The following is a 20,975-nucleotide window of genomic DNA, read 5'->3' as shown; positions in this document are numbered from 1 at the left end:
TGCCTTCCTGCCTCACCCCTCTCAGTAACTGAGATAGATGTTATTAGGCCCAAGGTGTTTGCCTAATCTAATGTTTTTCAAGAGGCCAAAGACTAACTCCTTGCTACCAAAATTCCATTGAATATTAGCATTCCCCACGCTCGTCCTGATATCCTTCATTTCCTTCTCCTTGGTGAATACTAATACCAAGTATTTATTTTGTACCGTACACTGGCTCCAGGCATAAATTTTCTCCTTTATCCTTGAGTCATCCTTCCCTCTCCCTAGCTGCCCAGATGCTTTTAATGTATAAAATGTCTTGGGTATTTGCATTATCCTACTCACCGAAGATATCCCAGGGCCCTGGATGATTTCAGTTTTCTAAAACTTAAATAATGATTTTTTTTCTCTGACTAAATATTCCAATATATATTTTATAGCATTGTTTTGACTAGTCAAATGTGGAAAAGTAATTCTACTGAAGATGGGCAGGATACAGAGGATCAAATTGGATTAATGATGAGCAGCTGGGGATTCTAGAAAATCTCAGCCACCATCAAAAGAGCTTCAAGAAAACTGATCAAGTCTAAGATGTTTCTTTTAAAGCTCCCACCTATGTCCCCAATCATCCAAATTTAGGGTACTAACTAGTAGTGAATAGTAATATTTGACAGAACTAATCATAAACCTGCTATTTTATAAAACTATTTTTTCTCCTTTTGCAGAATAGAGAGATCCACTGACCAAGTTATCAAGCCAGTTAATCTTGAGGCTTTGACCAAGTGGGTGGGACACATTCCTGATGGTGTGGTTGAGGAAATGGCAAGGATAGCACCAATGTTGGCCAAATTAGGCTATGATCCTAATGCCAATCCACCAAATTATGGAAGTCCTGATGCATTAGTAATTAATAACACCAAAAAGGTATGTTCAAACATCTTACTCAAAATACTTACAGCTTTCAAGTTTTAATTTTTTTTATTGTATTGCAGATAAGGCACTTCTTGGTCTATTATTATTGTCAGTTACTGCATGTGAATGACTTACGGCTCTCAATTTGGTCCTTGTTTATGGACTTCGTAATTTGCTATCTCTTTCACTGTGGTCATGTTTGCTGCAGAGGGATTCATGCCAAGTAATTATTCTTTATTTGAATTTTCAACTGGGTCAGTGTCAAAGCCAAGCTCCATACTGTTTTCTTATGATATCTATACTTCCTAGCAAGGATTAATATCTGGTTAAAAAATGCTTCCCCTTCCTTCCCTGGAAGCAATGAGATTAATTTAAGTCTCATCCAACAATCTGCAATTTAACTTTTTATGTCTAAAAATGGTGCAATACAGTTTTCTAATCTTAAGAATTTGATATGTAGTGAATCATGGAAACTGATCAGTGCTTTATCACACTGTGAAATAATCATCACCAACTATTTCAAGAATTAATTTTTCATTGTACATTCAAAGTTTGAGGGTTTTTTTAAGGTTAATAAGTAATGGGGCAAGGTTACTATATTAATGTACTGGCAGCTATAATTTGTATGTTTTTGGTTATTACAACTTTCTGTCCCCTAAATAAGTTTATAATGTTTTTCAATGGCTGAGTTGGCAGCAGCATTCTAGGGCTTCTAGAGTATGCATCAGATAAGGATATGATATCCTCTTACTTGCCCCTCGGACAGAATCCCACTAAGGAGCACCAGGCCATCGTCTCCCACACCATCACTGACGTCATTAACTTTGGGGATCTCCTATTCACTGCCACTAACCTCATAGATCCCTCACCCAACACTTCCCATTTCTACCACCTACCCAAGATCCACAAACCTGCCTGTCCAAGTAGACCCATTATCTCTGCTTGTTGCTGCCCCACTGAACTCATATCTGTATACCTCAAGTCAGTGTTATGCCTCCTGGTTCAGTACCTACCTACCTACATCCGTGACACCTCACATGCTCTTGATTTTTTGAATGATTTCAAGTTCCCTGGCCTTGAGCATCTTATTTTCACCATGGATGCCCAGTCCCTATACACTTCCACCTCCCACCAAGAGGCCTCAAAGCTCACAATTTCTTTTGACACTAGACGCAACCAGTTCCCCTCAACACCACTCTCCTCCATCTGTCAGAACTTATCCTCACTCTCAATAATCCTCCCACTTCCTTCAAATAAAAGGTGTCGCGATGGGTACTCACTTGGGTCCCAGCTATGACTGCCTTTTTTTTGGCTAGGTAGGACAAGTCTGTTCTAAGTCTATGCTGGTGTCACTCCCCAACTTTTCTTATGCTACATCAACAACTGCATCCTACATCCATTTGGAGCCTGTCAACTTCATTAACTTTGCCTCCAATTTCCACCCTGCCCTCAAATTTATCTGGTTCATTTCTGACATCTCCCTCCCCTTTCTCGATCTCTCTGTCTCTATCTCTGCAGACAGATATCAGTAGAAAAGCTATTATAAACCTATTGACTCACAGCTACTTGGACAATACCTCTTCCCACCCTGTCACTTGTAAAAATGCCATCTGCTTCTCTCAATTTCTCCATCTTTAACACATCTGATCTAGGATGAGGCTTTTCATTCCAGAATGAAGGAGATGTCCTCCTTCTTCAAAGAAAGGAGCTTCCCTTCCTCCACTGTCAACACTGCCCTCAACTGCATCCTTTCCATTTTGTGCACATCTGCCCTTACCCCATCCTCCCACCTCCCCACCAGGGATAGGGTTTGTCTTGTCCTCACCTACCACCCCACCAGCCTCCATGTCCAGCACATAGTTCTCCATAACTTCTGCCATTTCCAATAAGATCCTACCACCAATCATATCTTTCCCTCCACCCCGTTTTCTGTTTCTGTATGGATTGCTCCCTTGTCCATTTGTCCCTCCCTACTGATCTCTCTCCTTGCATTTATCCTTGCAAGCAGAATTAGTGCTACACCTGCCTCTACACCACCTCCGTCACTACCATTCAGGGACCCTAACAGTTCTTCCAGGTGAGAAGACACTTCTGTGGTCTCCTGTATATCAGTGAGACCCAACATACATTGGGAGACCGCTTCACTGAGCACTTTCTCTCTGTCTGCCAGAAAAAGCAGGATCTCCCAGTAGCCACCCATTTTAATTCCATTTGCCATTCTCATTCTGACATGCCAGTCCATGGGCTTCTTACTGTCGTGATGAAACCACACTCAAGTTGAAGGAGCAACACCTTGTATTCTGTCTCGGTAGCCTCCAATCTGATGGTACGAACATTGATTTCTCAAACTTCTGGTAATATCCCCATCCCTCTTCTTTACCATTCCCCATTCCCATTTCCTTCTCTCAGCTTATCTCCTTAACTGCCCATCACCTCCCTCTGGTGCTCCTCCCCTTCTCCAGCCTTGTATCTCTTTGACCAATTAACTTCCCAGCTCTTTATCTCGCTCCTACTCTTCCCAGTTTCACCTATCACCTTGTATTTCTTCCTTCCCTCCCTCTAGCTTCTTACTCTGACTCCCATCTTTTTTTCCCTCCAACCTTGATGAAGTGTCTTGACCTGAAACATCAACTGTACTTTTTTCCATAGATACTGCCTGGCCTGCTGAGTTCCTCCAGCATGTTGATATGATATTGTGGTGCCAGTTTGTAACCTATAATGGTATTTTTTAGTAGATATGAAAAATACTGCCGGAAGAATAGGGAAGAATAATGCACTGAGTAAGGGGTAACTTTTCAGTACAAATTGGGGATCTTACTTAGTGAATGGGAAAGATTTTAAAAAGATGGGAGTGCAAGTAACTTTAAGGGGACATGTTTGGATTTTTATTTTGGGTTAAAATAAGCTAGAATCACAGAAGGGCAAAACACACAGTAAGAAATACCAAACTATTTTTGATCCTTTATGATTTACTATATTGCAAATTCTTGATAGTACTATGATAAAATGGATGATACAGTCTGCAGCTCAAAATGTGTTCACCAATGCCATCCACTGTAATAATGTTTTAAAGCTTGTGTTATACCTGTGTGAAATGAAGCTGAAATTGAAGATCTCACTTTCAACAATTGGAGTTTAATTATCCTTTTGTCCCCAGCTCTGAATATTACTGACAAGTTTTCAATTCATTTAAAAATTAAAGGAATAGTGTGTGCTACTAGACTTGGTCACTGCAAACTTAAGTATAATGCTAACAAATTTCTGATCATGTTATCCACAGCTATTGCAGGGTGACTTTAAAACACCTGCCAATTTGAAAGGACCTTCTCTGGTAGGTCATGTGTGTTTTGCAATCTTATTCAAGTATTTATTAATAAATTAGGTGGATTATATTCTCAAGATTTTGTCCAGTTCAAAATAGGCTTCAGTCACCAAGCCAGTAACAATTTTCACTCATTTCTGATGTTTCTATTGTCTAATAATCTGCATATATCCATTTTATAATGTTGAAAATATACATCTGTGTCTCGGGCTTTGTAAAGTTAGCATGGGTGAAATTAATCTCAATTAAGTTTGGCAGAGAATTCAGATTTTTAAAAAAATATTTGGTTGTGATCAATCATTGGATTTTGTAAAGATCACTGCAGTGCCTCAATCCCATCCTTGCCCTCAGAATGCAGGAACCTAGTATTCTAACCAGGACTGAACTTGTTTAGCTGGCTCCCCTTTCTTCGTTCATTGTTCATCTACTTCTTAGCTCATTTTCTTACTGTATTAGCATAAATGAGCTATATCATAATAGATCACATGGTCACCATGTAATTGACTCCAAACTGCCTTCTCATTTCAGGGCCAGATAAAGATGATCAAAAAGTGTTGGCCTTGTCAGTAATGATCACCTCCAATACAAGAACAACTGATGTTAAATTATGATCAGCTCTCTAATTAACCAACAGCTTTAAGAATTCAATAAATTCCCTCACTCTCTCTGTCACTGGCTTTTAATCCTTTTTGTTACATGCAGGAATTATGTATCCTAGCATCACAACTGAGAATAACTCAGCTGTGCTTACTTTTAGCACAATCTTGGAAAATCAGTGTTTATACCTGCACTGATTAGAAATGTTATTTGCCTTTGAATAAAATTTGCATTGAGAACAAATGCAGGTTATTGTTCCAAAAATGCTTTTGATACCTGTGTTATAATGAAAATAAGCAAGTTAGAATTCATGTACAGTATTCATTTTGTAGCTTAAATAGGGCTGTGTGTCACTTAAATCTTTGTTTTTTTTTCTTTTATAGGTAAAGAATGCTTCCATGACTGGATCTCAGTAACAGTGCTGTAAAGACAGGTGTATATACTTTTCTTAGTACGTAGAATGTAGATTAATGATTACTTCATCTGTGACCTTTGGCAGACATGCTCTCTGTATATTAACAGACCACAATGCATGCCATGCATTAAATGTCAAGTTATGCGTAACTCCTGCTATTCTATACTTTTTTTCATTATCCAGAAAAGGTTGATATCAGGATGTAGCTTCAATACATCAAGTGTAAGGAATTTAGTTGAATAATATCAAATTTACCATTAATATTACTCATAACTTGTATATCATATTGGACAGCTCTTAAAAGTTAGCTTCACTCTGGCTGAAGGTATTCCTTTCAGATGAATTCTAATAATGGCATCTGTTTAATGTTCCTTACTTATCAGTCTTCTGCATTGGAAGAACTGGTAATGTAAGTAGGGAAGAGAAGGAAAGCCAAGATGGCCAAATGCATAGACTGCCCAACAGCCCCAACTTAATGGATAAAAACAGAACAGCTGAATTGCCAAAACATCGCCCCTACTTATTAAGAAATGAAAATCAAAAGATTACAGATACTGGAAATCTGAAATCAAAACAGAAAATGCCAGAAACCCACAGTGACCTAGCAGCATTTAACCAATTGTGATACAAACAATGAAAGCAAGTTGCATGAAGTTGTTGAATTTGATGTTGTATGTTAGATAGAGGCTGAGGTGCAGTTCCTCAAGATTACATTGGGTTTAGTAATAACAGTGCAGGAGGACATATGTCAGAGTAGAATGGAGAACTTAAGTGACCAAAGGAATCTCAAATATGATCCTGTGGACTGAATGCAGATACTCTACAAAAAAGGCACCCAATCTGTTTCCTCATGGAGGAGATGTTATGTAGATTTAAAGCAGTACACTGAATTGGAAGAAGTGCAAATGAATTACTATTTCATCTGAATGGACTGTTGGGTCTCTGAAGAGAAAAAAAATAAAAGGACAGGTGTTGCAACCCAAATATTATTCCCTGTCTTTATTGTATACTAAAAGCACCATTACTGCATTACTGCCTAGACTACTCTCAATCTGCTGCACTAACAACTTGTATATGAAGTACAACATCTTCAGATAGCCCGCTTTCTCTGGATCAGAACTGGCCAGTTATGCAGTAAGCCAACCATTTAGTATAATTGACTTTTGCACTTCAGTAGTATAGCCTGACTTGCTGCACATTTCTTGCAGTTCTGTATGTAACTTTTACATTGCTTCCATTGTGTTCCTTCTCTCTAACTGTTTTCATTAATCTATCAATAAGACATTTTCTTCAACAACTTGTGCCAATGGCAACCTAGGCCTTATCCTATCAAACATATTTCCTTTGTCCTATCCACCCTTTGCCCTCTCTCTTTGCAATTTAAAATTGATTTCTTTCCTCTCTTGCCTAGTTCTGATGAAACAATGTAGATCTGCCACATTAATTCCTTCCACAGATGCTGCCTAACCTGATTGTTTCCAGAATTTTCTGTTTATCAAAGGAAAATGAAACAGCTCATGTTCTCATACTCAGCCTCCTAACTGGGAGGGTTGAGGGAACTCTTGTTGCTCTCCCAATCATTCTTTGCTACCTATAGTTCTAGCTACAGCAATCTTTTCTTCACTAGTTACCAGTGCTTTTTACTGATCACCTTACCTCCTGTTACTACAGAAATCTATACAGAAAGTGTTCAGTTCAAGTACTGTGTGGTTTCAGAGCCTCTGGTGGCATCCCTGACATTTGCATGAATGAAACAGCAGAATAAATGGGAGAGAGACTGAGATTTTCTAATAGATAATGCTTGCTTTATGTTCCAGTTCTAAGTATTGAGACTCACAATTTCCAAAGTGTGGCAGAATCATTATTTGGAAAGGCACATGGTGACGCTGACATACCCACCCTCCATCAACTTCACAACCAATGCAGTTTATACCAAAACTGCTAGAAACCAAATTTATATCAATTGATCTCTTACTAGATTATACAAACTCACATTTGAGCCCATCTGGCTAATCAAAAATTTAAATTTTGAAATGTGACTGCTGGCTTTATTTTCCAAGCTTCATAAGCATAATGAGACTAATACCAGGTACAATACATGACTGGAGACTTGAAAAAGATTTACGCAGGAATAAAACAAGGTATTGTGTACTGTAATCCTGTGAATGGAACTGATAACCCTGTTTCCAGTAGAACAGAGGTTCCCAATTGTTTTTAATGCCAGGAACCTCTACCATCACTGAGTGGTCTATGGACCCCAGGTTGGGAACCCCTGCTGTAGAGGGTGATGGACTATAGCAACTGAATTGTTGCTTCACTATCAGTTTCAATTTATGGATACATATGATTCAAAAACCAAGTGTCAAATAAACAATGCAAATACTGGTGATAGTGTTGATTTCATAATATTAGTCATTCAACAAAAGTAAATCAATGTTGTTTGGGTGCAGTAATAAGAATCATATGAATAGTTCTAGGAAAGAGGAAGGGTGGTTTATAAGATTGTTTTTCATTAATTTTCTGCCTGGCAACTTTCATCCCTGTTCAACCTTCTCTTATTTCCCTTGGAGAGGCTCAGGGGCAACTTCCCTTTGTATTCCAAAGTTATGGATCATGTAGCACATGATTATGAACACTCATTGTGACTGTAGTGAAAGACTCCTCTCAAACTGTCCACACAATAGAACCACTATTTCAGGATGCCATGGTTAGTCAACCAGAACCCTTGTTGAGTGGCTCATATTAGATCAGTGTTCTGTATCTGTGTTTGGATTCCTGACAGGAGGTGAAAGCTCTTGCTCCTGGTATTCACCTGATTGCTGTGGTCTCCTTGAAACAAAAACCTATTGAGGTCTTTTCATAGTTATGTTGGCAAATTAGACTCAGGTCAACATCCCTTACTGCTTGAGGTCACAAGCAAATTCCTATTGAAAACTGTTGATTTGTGATGGGGAGTATGCTGATCTTTATGCATGTAGTCCATGATATTCACTGTGAATAGGAATGGGGCATTGGCTGATAATCCAATTGTTTCTTCTCACCTTTTTGTTAGGAAGCTAATGGGGTGATTGATTGAACTGACATGTTTAGAGCAAACTATCTGACATTAACAATGTGACAAGGGGTGATTGATAAGTTCGTTAGCCTAAGGTAGAAGGAGTCAATTTTAGAAAATCAAGCACATTTGTTTTTTGACATAGTCCTCTCCTACATTTACACACTTGGTCCAGCAATCGTGGAGCATATGGATCTTGGACCTCCAGAAAGTGTCCACAGTAGGGGTGATCGATAAGTTTGTGGCCCAAGGTAGAAGGAGATGAGTTATTAACTTCAAACTTTCTGCATAATCACTCAAAGAGTTGAACTGCATGTGCATGTAACGAGAGCTGTATAACTCATCTCCTTCTACCTTAGGACACAAACTTATTAATCACCCATCTGTGGACACTTTCTGGAGGTCCAAGATCTGTATGCTCCACAACCGTTGGACTAAGTGCGTAAACTGTTACGAACCCCATAACTGAGTTACTTACCAACAAAGATAGAGACATCCGTTGGAGTCTGGTGATACTATTTTTAACAGTATTTATTAGTAAAAATACACAAAAATAATATCAATGCAAATATACAGATAATATACGTCGTCAATACTAAACCTAAAAGTGCGGGTATAATAATAATCAATAAGAAATAAGCTCTATCGTTGTCTAGGGGATAATGAATTGTCCGATGGAAATATAAAGTTTGTTTCAGTTCACACAGGCTGCGGTGTTTGTTTGTCGCTGTGTTGCAATTGTTGGAGAGAGAGAGAGATATAGAAGAATGGGAACAGTTACCACTATTGTTTTTGCCAACCTTCCTTTATGATTTCGGTCCGTCGATGTCTCGTTGTTGTGGCCGTTCAAGTATGACCTCTCCTTTAGCTAAACCGTTCTTCCGTGATGAGCCCGCCACCCAGGCAAGGGAGGACACACACGAGCTCTCACCGGCTTTCGCTATAAAACGCTGTCACTGGATTTCTAGCGTTTCTCCTGGTGTGTCTGTGGGGTGTTCCCCAGACCCGACTTTTATCCTCACTCACGGGGTCTCAGATGTCAATCAGGTTGGGATGATGCGATCCCTCAACCAGACTACTCTGGCTGCCCCCTCAGGGGTTTCAATGAATAGTACAGTACTCAATACACAATTCCTTCTCCAAGAGACAATAGCAGTAATCAGTGGTTCCGTTCCGCTTTTGTTAGGAGACATTCCACCTTGTTGTGTATTCTGCGTTGTCTATAACAACTGCCTTTGCTGTGATCCTGCGTCTCTCTCTCTCATTACTGACATGATGTGTATCTCTCTCATTTCCTGGGTATCAGACCCGGAATAATAGCGATTTTGCGATTCTCAAAAGGGGGGGGGGGGCAACTTTGCTCCCTTCATTCGTAACAAAACGTAGGAAGGGACAATGTTGAAAAATAAATGTGCTAGGTTTTCTAAAATTGACTCCTTCTACCTTAGACCTCGAACTTAGCAATCACCCCTTGTATTAGAAACAGGTTTGAAGAAACCAGATCATTTGCAATCAATTTTAGCTAGAATAGTTAAAGGGATTATGATATTTTAGTCCTGTTAAGATCCACATTGTCATCAGAAACCAGCCTGCAGCTAATTCATTTATTCCACATATTCCTGAACTGCCCATGCCTTTAATTATTCATTACAAATGCAACATGGGTAAAATTTGCCAGTTAGATTTTTTTCTTTTGGTATATGCAAAACAGAAAAAAAGAGCGAAACACATTCTGACCTGTACCATCTTATAGAGCATTAACAAAGTGATGGAAGGGATTTTTGACAGTATTCTTAAATGGTATCTACCAAACCTTTTCTTGCTCACAAATTTGATATCTGCCAGGACCAATTGGTTATCCCAAATTTCAGAGATAGGATGAGGAAAAAACTATACTTGATATCAAAGCAGCCTTTGCCAGACTTTGTCATCAAATCCTCCAGAAAATAGAATTGAGCAGAAAGCCGAGGGAAACTGTCAACTTGCTTATCTCAGCTAAGTCATACCTAGTGTAGAAAACAGTTGTGGAAATTTGAAGTCAGTCATCTTAGTGCATAAGACAGTCTACAGCAGTTGCATCCAAGGTGTGATCATTCTCTACCACATCAGTGATTGTTTCTTCAACAATAAATCCTGTGAAGATCTTACCTCATGACTACACACTGTTTAGTTCAATGTGCAGCACAATGAAGCTGTTCTTGTCTGCATGTAACAAGAGAGCAGATCAAGGCTGGTTAAGTATTAATAAATTTGGGTAGCACAAAAGACCATCACCACCAAGAAAATCTAACTACAACCCATTGATATCATGGAATTTCACCAAAGGTAACAGTCTGGAATTTGCCATTGGCCTATAAATCAGACATTATGATCTGTATCTTACTTGCTAAAACTTTTGTACCATGTATAAGATAGAATTATAATTTGGTGCTTGCCTGCATGAGTGCACATTGAACAACGTTCAAAAATGAACACAATCCACATCCAGCATCTTTAGTATTTATTTGCTCCCCAACCAAGCCATTATTGGAGGTATACAAAGTCAAAAACATTATTGCAGCAACACTCAATAGTTTTTTGAACAGCATCTCTAAATGACCTACATGAGTTGTCAGTAAATGGAGAATATCACCAGCTTCAACTCACACAAAATTATATTTGGACATGTACAGTACTATTCATTTGTCATTGCTGAAGCAAAATCATAGAATCCCTAGCTAACATCAAGTAAACACCACAAACACTAGCTCAAAGAGTCAGATCAATGCCAGCACCTAAAGACCAAATAGGAACTCACAAGAAATGCAGGCCTTAATAACAGTATCCCCTGTGAATGAATTATAAGCAAAAGTAACTGAAGGTTTGAAGTTGCATTAAATTACCCAAACATGCAGTGGAGTACAAGCCATGGTGTTGAGTTTCAGTTCTTGCTCCTGTAAGAAGCATTAGTGAGTTGTCTGTATTGAAGTGCACTGCCTTATGCATCTAAGGGTGGGGATGAAATTTTTAGGAGCAAATTCAACCTGATAGATTTTAATTTCAATTGGTTGTTAATTAGTTCATTTAATTACCCTTTTGGGATATTATTCCATCGATGTTTGGGACATTCTGTGTTTATAATTACCGGTAATGTCTGATTTTCATCAGGCTCTTCAACAGTGTGTCTTCATTGCATGCTAAATTATTTTTCTCAATTAATTAAATAAACCTTTCTGGGGGGGGGGGAGAGAACAAAATGTTGGAAATATTCAAGAGGTTGGGTGTCACCGGAGGAAGCAAACATTTAACTTCAGTTGAAGAATCTTAATTAAAACTGCAAAAATTAGAACACTGGTTAGTTTTAAGTTACCGAAAGCTAGGGGAAGGATGGATAGGACAGAGGAAATATCTGATAGGCTGAGACCTTGCATACCTGAGTGATCCTGATTTTTATTAATTCAACTTGTTAATGCATTAATGAGACGGGTGGAGAGAAAACAAATAAAGCCACTTGTTAAATGTGAAATGCAGAACTTAACTATTCATGAAGCCAAAAGGTTTGTTATCAGATTTAGCTAAGTAGCTCCTGTAAAGTCTCTTGAGATCTTCTATTTCATTAAAAGTGGTATATGAATAGTAGCTCTTGAGTTGTCAGATCAAAGTGCTACTGATGCTGAAGATATTTTTATTTATTTATTGAGATACAGTGCAGAGAAGGCCCTTCCATCCTTTATGCATGCTGTCCAGAAACCCCCTATTTAACACTAGCCTAATCACAAGATAATTTACAATGATCAATTAACCTATCAACTGGTACATCTTTGGACTCTGGAGGAAACCCACATGGTCACAGGGAGAACATACAAACTCCGTACAGACAGCAGCAGGAACTGAAACCAAGTCAATAGTGCTGTAAAGCATTGTGCTACCGTGCTGCCATTATTTATGCCAGGCAGTAATTGTGAAAAAGAAAAACTTTTTAGATCAATGATATTTATTCAAAGCTGGTTAACACTGGGTAAACAAAGGCTAGAGTCATAAAAATGAAATTAATAATTTAACTTTAATATCATATATATTCCTTGATTTATGAATTTCTCATTAGTGCCATCTGTCTTTGATATCCTATGTGTTATATCCTATGTGTTACCACAATGCATTTTGCCCAATGTTTTTGATTTGCAAAATATCACTTGAAATATTTTTCAGGGACATTCTTCTAAATCAAGGATGGGTAGTAGTCCTTGCCAATTGACTGACCTCTGAGCACCCATTACATGATTACACAGCAGCATCTCTCTGCAGTTCTATACATATCTACTAACTGGACAATATACTTATCTGATTTTGGATGGAGCACCAGTCAAAGTGATGAGATCCATAGCCAACCATGGATAAACCCTGGTTTCCTAATGCTGATACTCTGTTACTTTGGACTTTATTCATTGTGCACATAATCCCATAGTGTTCTCAATAAATTGTGCTTGTGTTATTGGAAAAAACAACTAATCAAAACAGAAAAGTAACTTGTACAAATATTATATGCTAAGGAAATGGTATAAAGATGTACACTATTTTATAGTTTGGTCATTTAATGTGAAATCATCTTTTCCAGGGACATCAAATTTAATTGGCAGACAAAGCAGAAAGTGAAGAAACGACTGAAAACAGTTGAGATTGGAAGCAACAAAATCTGCTGATACACAATCTTGCATTCGTGTTGTTGTGTGTTTGATGAATAATGTGAACCTGTGACAATCTTATCTGAATCTTAACATTTTGCTAGGAAAGTTATTTTAATGATACTTTCTTCCCCAAAGCTAACTATACTTAATGTATCCAAGGTGAAGTCATTCATGCAATGATCTTCTGTACATTTTCAGATTGTAAGTAACATTACATCACCAGTCTCTTGTGTATATGTTTTATTTTAATGTGGTCATGTTCCCTCCAATGTACAATTATTGAATATAATGCCTTGAGCAGTTCTTTAAGCTGCTATATTACTTTCAATCACCACTATGACAATCAAGAATGTATAATCCTTAAGGCTTTTTTCCTACAAAATATGTTTAATATTGGATACCAGAGGCTGTACTGGATGAAATATTGCTATTCTATTATAATTAAAATCTACAGCTTACAGAAAAGATATTCACTGTGTCAGAAAAATGTTCAAGTAAAAGGTAAAAAATAGTAATTTACATTTAAATAGAATACCCGAACTTTAGTTTCTTAAACTCTTAAGATATCAGTTTTTGTTTTAAGTGGGTACTGTATAGGTTCTTCCCCCTTTTTGTGATATTTTTTTTTTACTCAAGTAATATACCTGTTTGGTAGTGCTGCATCAATTGAAATTCCTAACAATTTTGAGAAGAGCTCTCAAGTTATAAATCTCAATAAGAATCTGAGCTGAATTGGACTCAACTGCATTCATTGAAATTCAGATTATCGCAGTATTTTTTTATTTGAGCTTTCAAGCATTAGCATTGATGGAAGCTGGTTTCCTTTAATATTATAAATGCCTTCAATGAAGAAACAACAAAGAGTAGGAGTAGACCATCCAATCCTTTCAGTAATCCAAGTGTAATCTCACTAAGATCCTATATAATTTTAAAAGTACATAATGTAAGAAATATGAGCAGAGTAGGTTGTCTGGTCCAATGAACCTGCTCCACAATTCAATAAGATCATACTGACCTGGCCTTGGACTCAGCTCCAGTGAATTTCTCCAAAAAGTGCCATGTGACAGAGGAATAACAGATTTTGATACAAAATTCTCAGAAATAGTTTTGTACAAAGTCACTGATGCTGTATAACTTGAGCTCTTAAAGCAATCTGGTAAAAATTGATAGTAATATTGCAAAGGGCCTTTCTCAATATGCAGTTATTCTAATTACCTTAATTTTTTTTCTCATTGGACAGTCAGTATGCAAAACAGATTCATTTTCTGGGATTGTGTTGTGCATAAGTTGATTGTCAAATTTGTCCCAAGGACAGGGTCAGCATTTCAAGCCAATTAAATATGTATAAGGCACTTTAAAGTGTATGACATAACTTAACTAAATCAACATTTCTACCTTTTTTTGTCTTCAATCCCATTCAGCTCAGATTATCGTACATGTATGTCAGTTGCTAGATGACCAAGAAAGGTCAACAGAAGTTTGCTGCTGAAAATTTCTTATCGTGGAAGAATTTCCCTGGAAGTAAAATCAAAATTATACTTAGACCTCCACTGAAGATCAGCTACCCAGCCTCTGATTATTTAGGTTTTTTTATATTATAAATGTTAACATTGCTCAGTCCTCTTTGATCGCTTTAGCTAAATAGGATTGAAAAATTCTGTTTAGATCCTCTGGACTATTCGGAGATAATTCCAGATAAATTGTAACACAAGGTATTATCTGGGTCTGGTAAAGTATCCATTATATAGGATGCTTAAACCTTTTAATTCCTCTTTACCATGATGATCATATTCAATATTTAGACTTTTCCCAGATTCTCTAACATTTTAGTTCTTTTGATTTTACTTGCTTTTTCCTTCATGTTCCCTTTTTATTGTTACTGTATTAAGTGCATGGTATCTGATATAAACTTGCCTTATTTTGCCATATTCTGTCTCAGTGCACCTTGATAGATCTTGTCTAGATCTTGTGGCCTCACCTTTGTTCTTTGTGGGAAGGCATGCAAATTAACCCAGTTAATCTTCTCCAAAACTAATTTGCTTTCAAGAAGCAGTTTCTACAAACGTAGTATACTTTTCTGAATCATTTTTCAATGTAATAAAATTCATTTTCCTTCAATTTAGCACCTTTTTACTACTAATTTATCTGTTCTTTTCCAAATCTGGGTTGTGATTATGGTCACACAAACACCTCTATTATTGATACTTCTTCCGCCAGCCCAGATTCTCTAAAACTAATTCCAGGAAAGCATCCCCTTTATTAATTACAGTACATAAAACATAAAACAGTACAGGCTCTTTGACCATGTTGTTGTGCTGACCTTTTAACCTACTCAAAGATCACTCTAATGCTTCCTTCCCACATAGCCCTCCGATTCATGTTACAAAGGGAATACATTCACAGAAAACCATCCCCAGCATGATGTGAAAACTTGAAAAAACTTGGCAAAACTTGTTGTTTCTTTGCATTTTGTTTATTTTTTCTGCAAGTTTTGCAGGAGTATTTTTAGTAGTGAATTCTGTAAGGGCTAGTTTCCCAAACTGCGTTGAGACTGGGTGCACTGCATTGATTAAAATTCTCCTGAATGCAGTTTAAGAATTCTTTGTCCTCATATAATTTAGATTGATGTAATTCCAATTTCAGATTAAATTAAATCTCCCATTATAACTGTCTTAGTCATTTGCACTTAATTGAAATCTGCTCTTAGACCTTCCTCTTAAGTCAGTGGACTCCATGGACTCCTTGCTTAATGGTATTGGTTCATAGAGCTGGGGTTCCCAACCTTTTATGCTAAGCGTTTGGAGGCCTCATCTTAATATATCTTTTATCTCAGCTCCTATAACCAATATTGCTATATCCTCTCCTTTTGTTATTCACCCTCAGTAAACACTATTATTAGAAGTGTTAAATCATAGAAACATAGAAAACCTACTGCACAATACAGGCCCTTTGGCCCACAGAGTTGTGCCGAACATGACCCTACCTTAGAAATGACTAGGCTTACCCATAGCCCTCTATTTTTCTAAGCTCAAATGTACCTATCATATATGCCTCCACCACCATTGCCAGCAGCCCATTCCATGCACTCACCACTCTCTGCGTAAAAATCTTACCCCTGATATCTCCTCTGTACCTACTCCCCAGCACCTTAAACCTGTGTCCTCTTGTGGCAACCATTTCAGCCCTGGGAAAAGGCCTCTAACTATCTGCACGATCAATGCCTCTCATCATCTTATACACCTCTATCAGGTCACCTCTCATCCTCCATCGCTCCAAGGAGAAGAGGCCACGTTCAATCAACCTGTTTTCATAAGGCATGCTCCCCAATCCAGGCAACATCCTTGTAAATCTCCTCTGCACCCTTTCTATGGCTTCCAAATCCTTCCTGTAGTGAGGCGACCAGAACTGAGCATTGTACTCCAAGTTGGGTCTGACAGCTGCAACATTACCTCTCGGCTCCTAAATTCAATTCCATGATTGATGAAGGCCAATAAACCGTATGCCTCCTTAACCACAGAGTCAACCTGCGCTGCTGCTTTGAGCATCCTATGGACTCGGACCCCAAGATCCCTCTGATCCTCCACACTGCCAAGAGTCTTACTATTAATACTATATTCTGCCATCATATTTGACCTACCAAAATGAATCACTTCACACTTATCTGGGTTGAACTCCATCTGCTACTTCTCAGCCCAGTTTTGCATTCTATCAATGTCCTTCTGTAACCTCTGACAGCCCTCCACACTATCCACAACACCTCCAACCTTTGTGTCATCAGCAAACTTACTGACCCATCCCTTCATTTCCTCATCCAGGTCATTTATAAAAATCATGAAGAGTAAGGGTCCCAGAACAGATCCCTGAGGCACACCACTGGTGACCGAGCTCCATGCAGAATATGACCCGTCTGCAACCACTCTTTGCCTTCTGTGGGCAAGCCAGTTCTGTCTGCAAAGCAATGTCCCCTTGGATCCCATGGCTCCTTACTTTCTCAATAAGCCTTGCAATGGGGTACCTTATCAAATGCCTTGCTGAAATCCATATATACTACATCTACTGCTCTTCCTTCATCAACGTGTTTGGTCACATCCTCAAACAATTCAATCAGGCTCGTAAGGCACGACCTGCCCTTAATAAAGCTATGCTGACTATTCCTAATCATATTGTACCTCTCCAAATGTTTATAAATCCTGCCTCTCAGGATTTTCTCCATCAACTTACCAACTACTGAGTAAAGTATTCATTAAGTACCTCTACTATTTCCTCTAATTCCATACACACTTTCCCACAGTCACATTTGATAGTTCCTATTCTTTCACATCTTATCATCTTGCTCTTCACATACTTGTAGAATGCCTAGGGGTTTTCCTTAATCCTGCCCGCCAAGGCCTTCTCATGGCCCCTTCTAGCACTCCTAATTTCCTTTTTAAGCTCCTTCCTGTTAGCCTTATAATCTTCTAGATTTCTAACATTACCTAGCTCTCTGAACCTTTTGTAAGCTTTTCTCCTTGACTAGATTTATTACAGCCTTTGTACACCACGATTCCTGTACCTACCATAACTTCCCTGTCTGATTGGAGCATACCTATGGAGAACTCCACACAAATATCCCCTGAACATTTGCCACATTTCTTATGTACCTTTCCCTGAGAACATCTGTTCCCAATTTAAGCTTCCAAGTTCCTGCCTGATAACCTCATAATTCCCCTTACTTCAATTAAACACTTTTCTAACTTGTCTGTTCCTATCTCTCTCCAATGCTATTGTAAAGGAGATAGAATTATGATCACTATCTCCAAAATGCTCTCCCACTGAGAGATCTGAGACATGACCAGGTTCATTTCCCAAAACCAAATCAAGTACAGTCTCTCCTCTTGTAGGCTTATCTACATATTGTGTCAAGAAACCTTCCTGAATACATCTAACAAACTCCACGCCATCTAAACCCCTTGCTCTAAGGAGATGCCAATCGATATTTGGGAAATTAAAATCTCCCATTACGACAACTCTTATTATTACACCTTTCCAGGATCTGTTCCCCTATTTGCTCCTTGATATCCCTGTTACTATTGGGCGGCCTATAAAAAACACCCAGTAAAGTTATTGACCCCTTCTTGTTCCTAACCACCACCCAGAGACTCCATAGACATTCCCTCCATGGCGTCCTCCTTTTCTGCAGCCGTGACACTGTCTCTGATCAACAGTGCCACGCCCCCACCTCTTTTGCCTCCCTCCCTGTCCTTTCTGAATCATCTAAAACTTGGCATTTGAAGTAACCATTCCTGTCTCTGAGCCATCCAAGTCTCTGTAATGGCCACCACATCATAGCTCCAAGTGCTGATCCATGCTCTAAGCTCATCCGCTTTGTTCACAATACTCCTTGCTTTAAAATAGACACATCTTAAGCCATTGGTCTGCGTACGTCCCTTCTCTATCACCTGCCGATCCTCCCTCATACACTGTCTCCAAGCTTTCTCTATTTGTGAGCCAGCTGCTTCTTCCCCAGTCTCTTCAGTTTGGTTACCACCCTCAACAATAGACACATCTCAAACCGTCGGTCTGAGCGCGTCCCTTCTCTATCACCTGCCTATCCTCCCTCATACACTGTCTCCAAGCTTTCTCTATTTGTGAGCCAACTGCCTCTTCCCCAGTCTCTTCAGTTCCCAACCCCCCAGCAATTCTAGATTAAACTCTTCCCCAGTAGCCTTAGCAAACCTCCCTTCCAAGTTCATGTTTGCTCTGTTTCACATTTCCATAATAATTATAATAACATATTTCTATGTATGTGACAGAAACTGACACTTCTATTAGTGTCTTCAGCTTGATCTGTCTTACTCACTACATTCCTTACATTTGGTACTTGCATACTATTGGGCACACCAGCAGTATTTTTATAAAGCTCTTGCTTTCTCTGCCTTTCAAACTCTCAATAATTATTTAATCTTTTATTTCTGTTTCTTCTTTTCTCCTTTAGAGTCTTTCCAACTTTTTGTTGTTTTAATGTCATGTGATTTTTGAAAACACTTGACTATTTTTTCCTCTTTTAAGTTTCAGGTCACTCTGAGTAAAGAAATATCCCTTCATTTCATGTTTAGATTTAGTGATATCTATATTTAGTTTTAAAAACCTATTGGATTTTGACATAAAGAGAAGCATTCTCTCTTCATCTGCCATATCCAGTCCATTCATAATTTTAATGACCTGAATAAACTAATAAGCTAACATTTTGTTGATAATCGAAAGAAAATGACTCATCTATGAGTTTTCAGTTCTGATATCAATATGATAAATTCTGCATTTTACTTCCAGCTTTATCCTTTTTTTATATAGAGAGACCCTAAACAGTACTCCATACTTGAATGGAGCTTGAAGAGGTTCCAAGCATAGCTTGTCTACTAAAGAATTCTATACCCCTAAAAATAAATCTCAGTGATTTTCAGTGTTTGCCTGTAATGTTATTTGTTTAATGTTATTTTAACTTTGAGCTTACAGCTCTTTGGTCCTCTACAACTCAGAGTAATGTTATTACTTTTCTTATAAAGTACAGCACCTATCATCAATCTGTGTATAGTTCTTTTAGCATCCAACTACTCAGTCTATCGCTAGGTTTTATTTTGAAAACTTGCTAATGATTTTTAAACTATCACCATTGTTAACATGTCCTATATTCGGATCATTCTGAAGTTCTTGTAATAAGTCACTCTTTTTCTTTGTTGTATCCTTTAGTTTCATACCATGTTTGTATAGTTGTACAAACAGTCCCAAGTACAAATCATTAATGTACATTATGAGCAACAGCAAGTCAATTATTTGATTGGTCTGTACTGCTCTATTTTTGAATGGCTGTTATTTATCCCAACTCTGATGTCCACATTTAACTAATTTGCTGTCGAATTATAGAGCATATGAATTCACCTGCTCTAGTTTTTTATTATGAGCCTGCAAATGTTCGTTGTTTCTTCCTCTTTGAAATGTGTTGAAAAATCAAAGTGTAGATATGTGTTTTTATTTTAGATTTCAAAGTGATGGAAATGTTCAGGAAATCAAGAAGCATCTGAGGAGAGAGAAAAACAATGTTAACCTTCATTTAAAGTGTTAATTTTGTTTTTCTATAAAGTTGTCTGATTTGCTGATACTGAAATCATTTATGTAATCATTGCAAGATAAAATCAAAAAAGTAATATCCTCCTTGTTTGCCTCTTCAAGTCAAATGGTATTAAAAATAAGACTTTTCAAAACAAATTTTCTTGTTTGTTCAGTCACCAAATTAAACTTGTTACTAAATATGGGATGAGATTTATCTACAATAATTACTAAATCCCTGAAATATTTAACTGCCCTTTTCTTTTCCATCCTATTTGTAAAAACAGCATAATTGTATCATTTTGATGCTGCAACAGGTTGTACACTGGCCTTTCATTGTAGGATCTTGAGCAAGACCTACAGGATGAAAGTCTTTTTGTCATGTAGCACTGAAGTAGGTTTGATAGCCTCAAGGCTTATTTTAGTGGACAGGAGTCCACGTTACAAAACTTTTGTTAAGGACTGGATTGCCACTGAGGTAAAATGTGAAGTGCTCTTTTAAAGATAGTGCGGAGACACATTGTTCCGGTAGACTAGAAGGAATATTGTTCTCAATCTAATTCTTACATGATCTGGAATGCTTGATTTTAATCTTAGTTATATAAAAGAGGTTTGCCTAAAAATTGTATTGTGTATGACTCTTTTTAGCATCGTGTGCTTGAAATTTTGTAATATTTAAATTTGCAAAAAATGTAGATAAACTCCACCAGCCAAAACCACAAATTTAGTGTATTTTGGCACACACAAGGCAGGAGCATGTGGAATGACATGATCTATGGAACAAAGCTTATTTGTTGTACTGACAGTTGAAACAGGATTCATTTTTCCATTTTGAAAAATCACTACATACTCTCAGGGTATGCTCCATGTATTGTAACTTCACTTTCGAAGGTTGTATTCACTCAGTTATACTTCGTTTTGAAGAAGTGTGAAGACAAGCTATTAGAT

At 37.9% G+C, this 20,975-nt stretch overlaps 1 protein-coding gene across 5 annotated transcripts in view; it reads left to right on the top strand.

Moving 5' to 3' along the window:
* LOC140738447 (protein-tyrosine sulfotransferase 2-like) overlaps window positions 1-20,186 on the top strand; it is a 104,811-nt gene extending 84,625 nt beyond the window's left edge. For 3 of the 5 annotated variants that reach the window (XM_073065738.1, XM_073065737.1, XM_073065736.1), the window contains 4 exons: window positions 705-903; window positions 4,172-4,222; window positions 5,194-5,243; window positions 12,875-20,186. In XM_073065738.1, coding sequence (XP_072921839.1) covers window positions 705-903; window positions 4,172-4,222; window positions 5,194-5,226 — 283 coding nt within the window. In that variant the 3' untranslated portion in view covers window positions 5,227-5,243; window positions 12,875-20,186. Of the gene's footprint in view, window positions 1-704; window positions 904-4,171; window positions 4,223-5,193; window positions 5,244-12,874 lie in introns of those variants that run through there. The other 2 variants (XR_012101377.1, XR_012101376.1) reach the window with 1 other exon arrangement.
* The last annotated feature ends 789 nt before the right edge of the window (window positions 20,187-20,975 follow it).

The sequence above is a fragment of the Hemitrygon akajei genome, chromosome 14 (genome assembly GCF_048418815.1).
Source record: "Hemitrygon akajei chromosome 14, sHemAka1.3, whole genome shotgun sequence".
Classification (NCBI taxonomy): domain Eukaryota; kingdom Metazoa; phylum Chordata; class Chondrichthyes; order Myliobatiformes; family Dasyatidae; genus Hemitrygon; species Hemitrygon akajei.
Note: the sequence above shows the minus strand (reverse complement) of the source record. Positions and strands in the feature narration are given on the sequence as shown.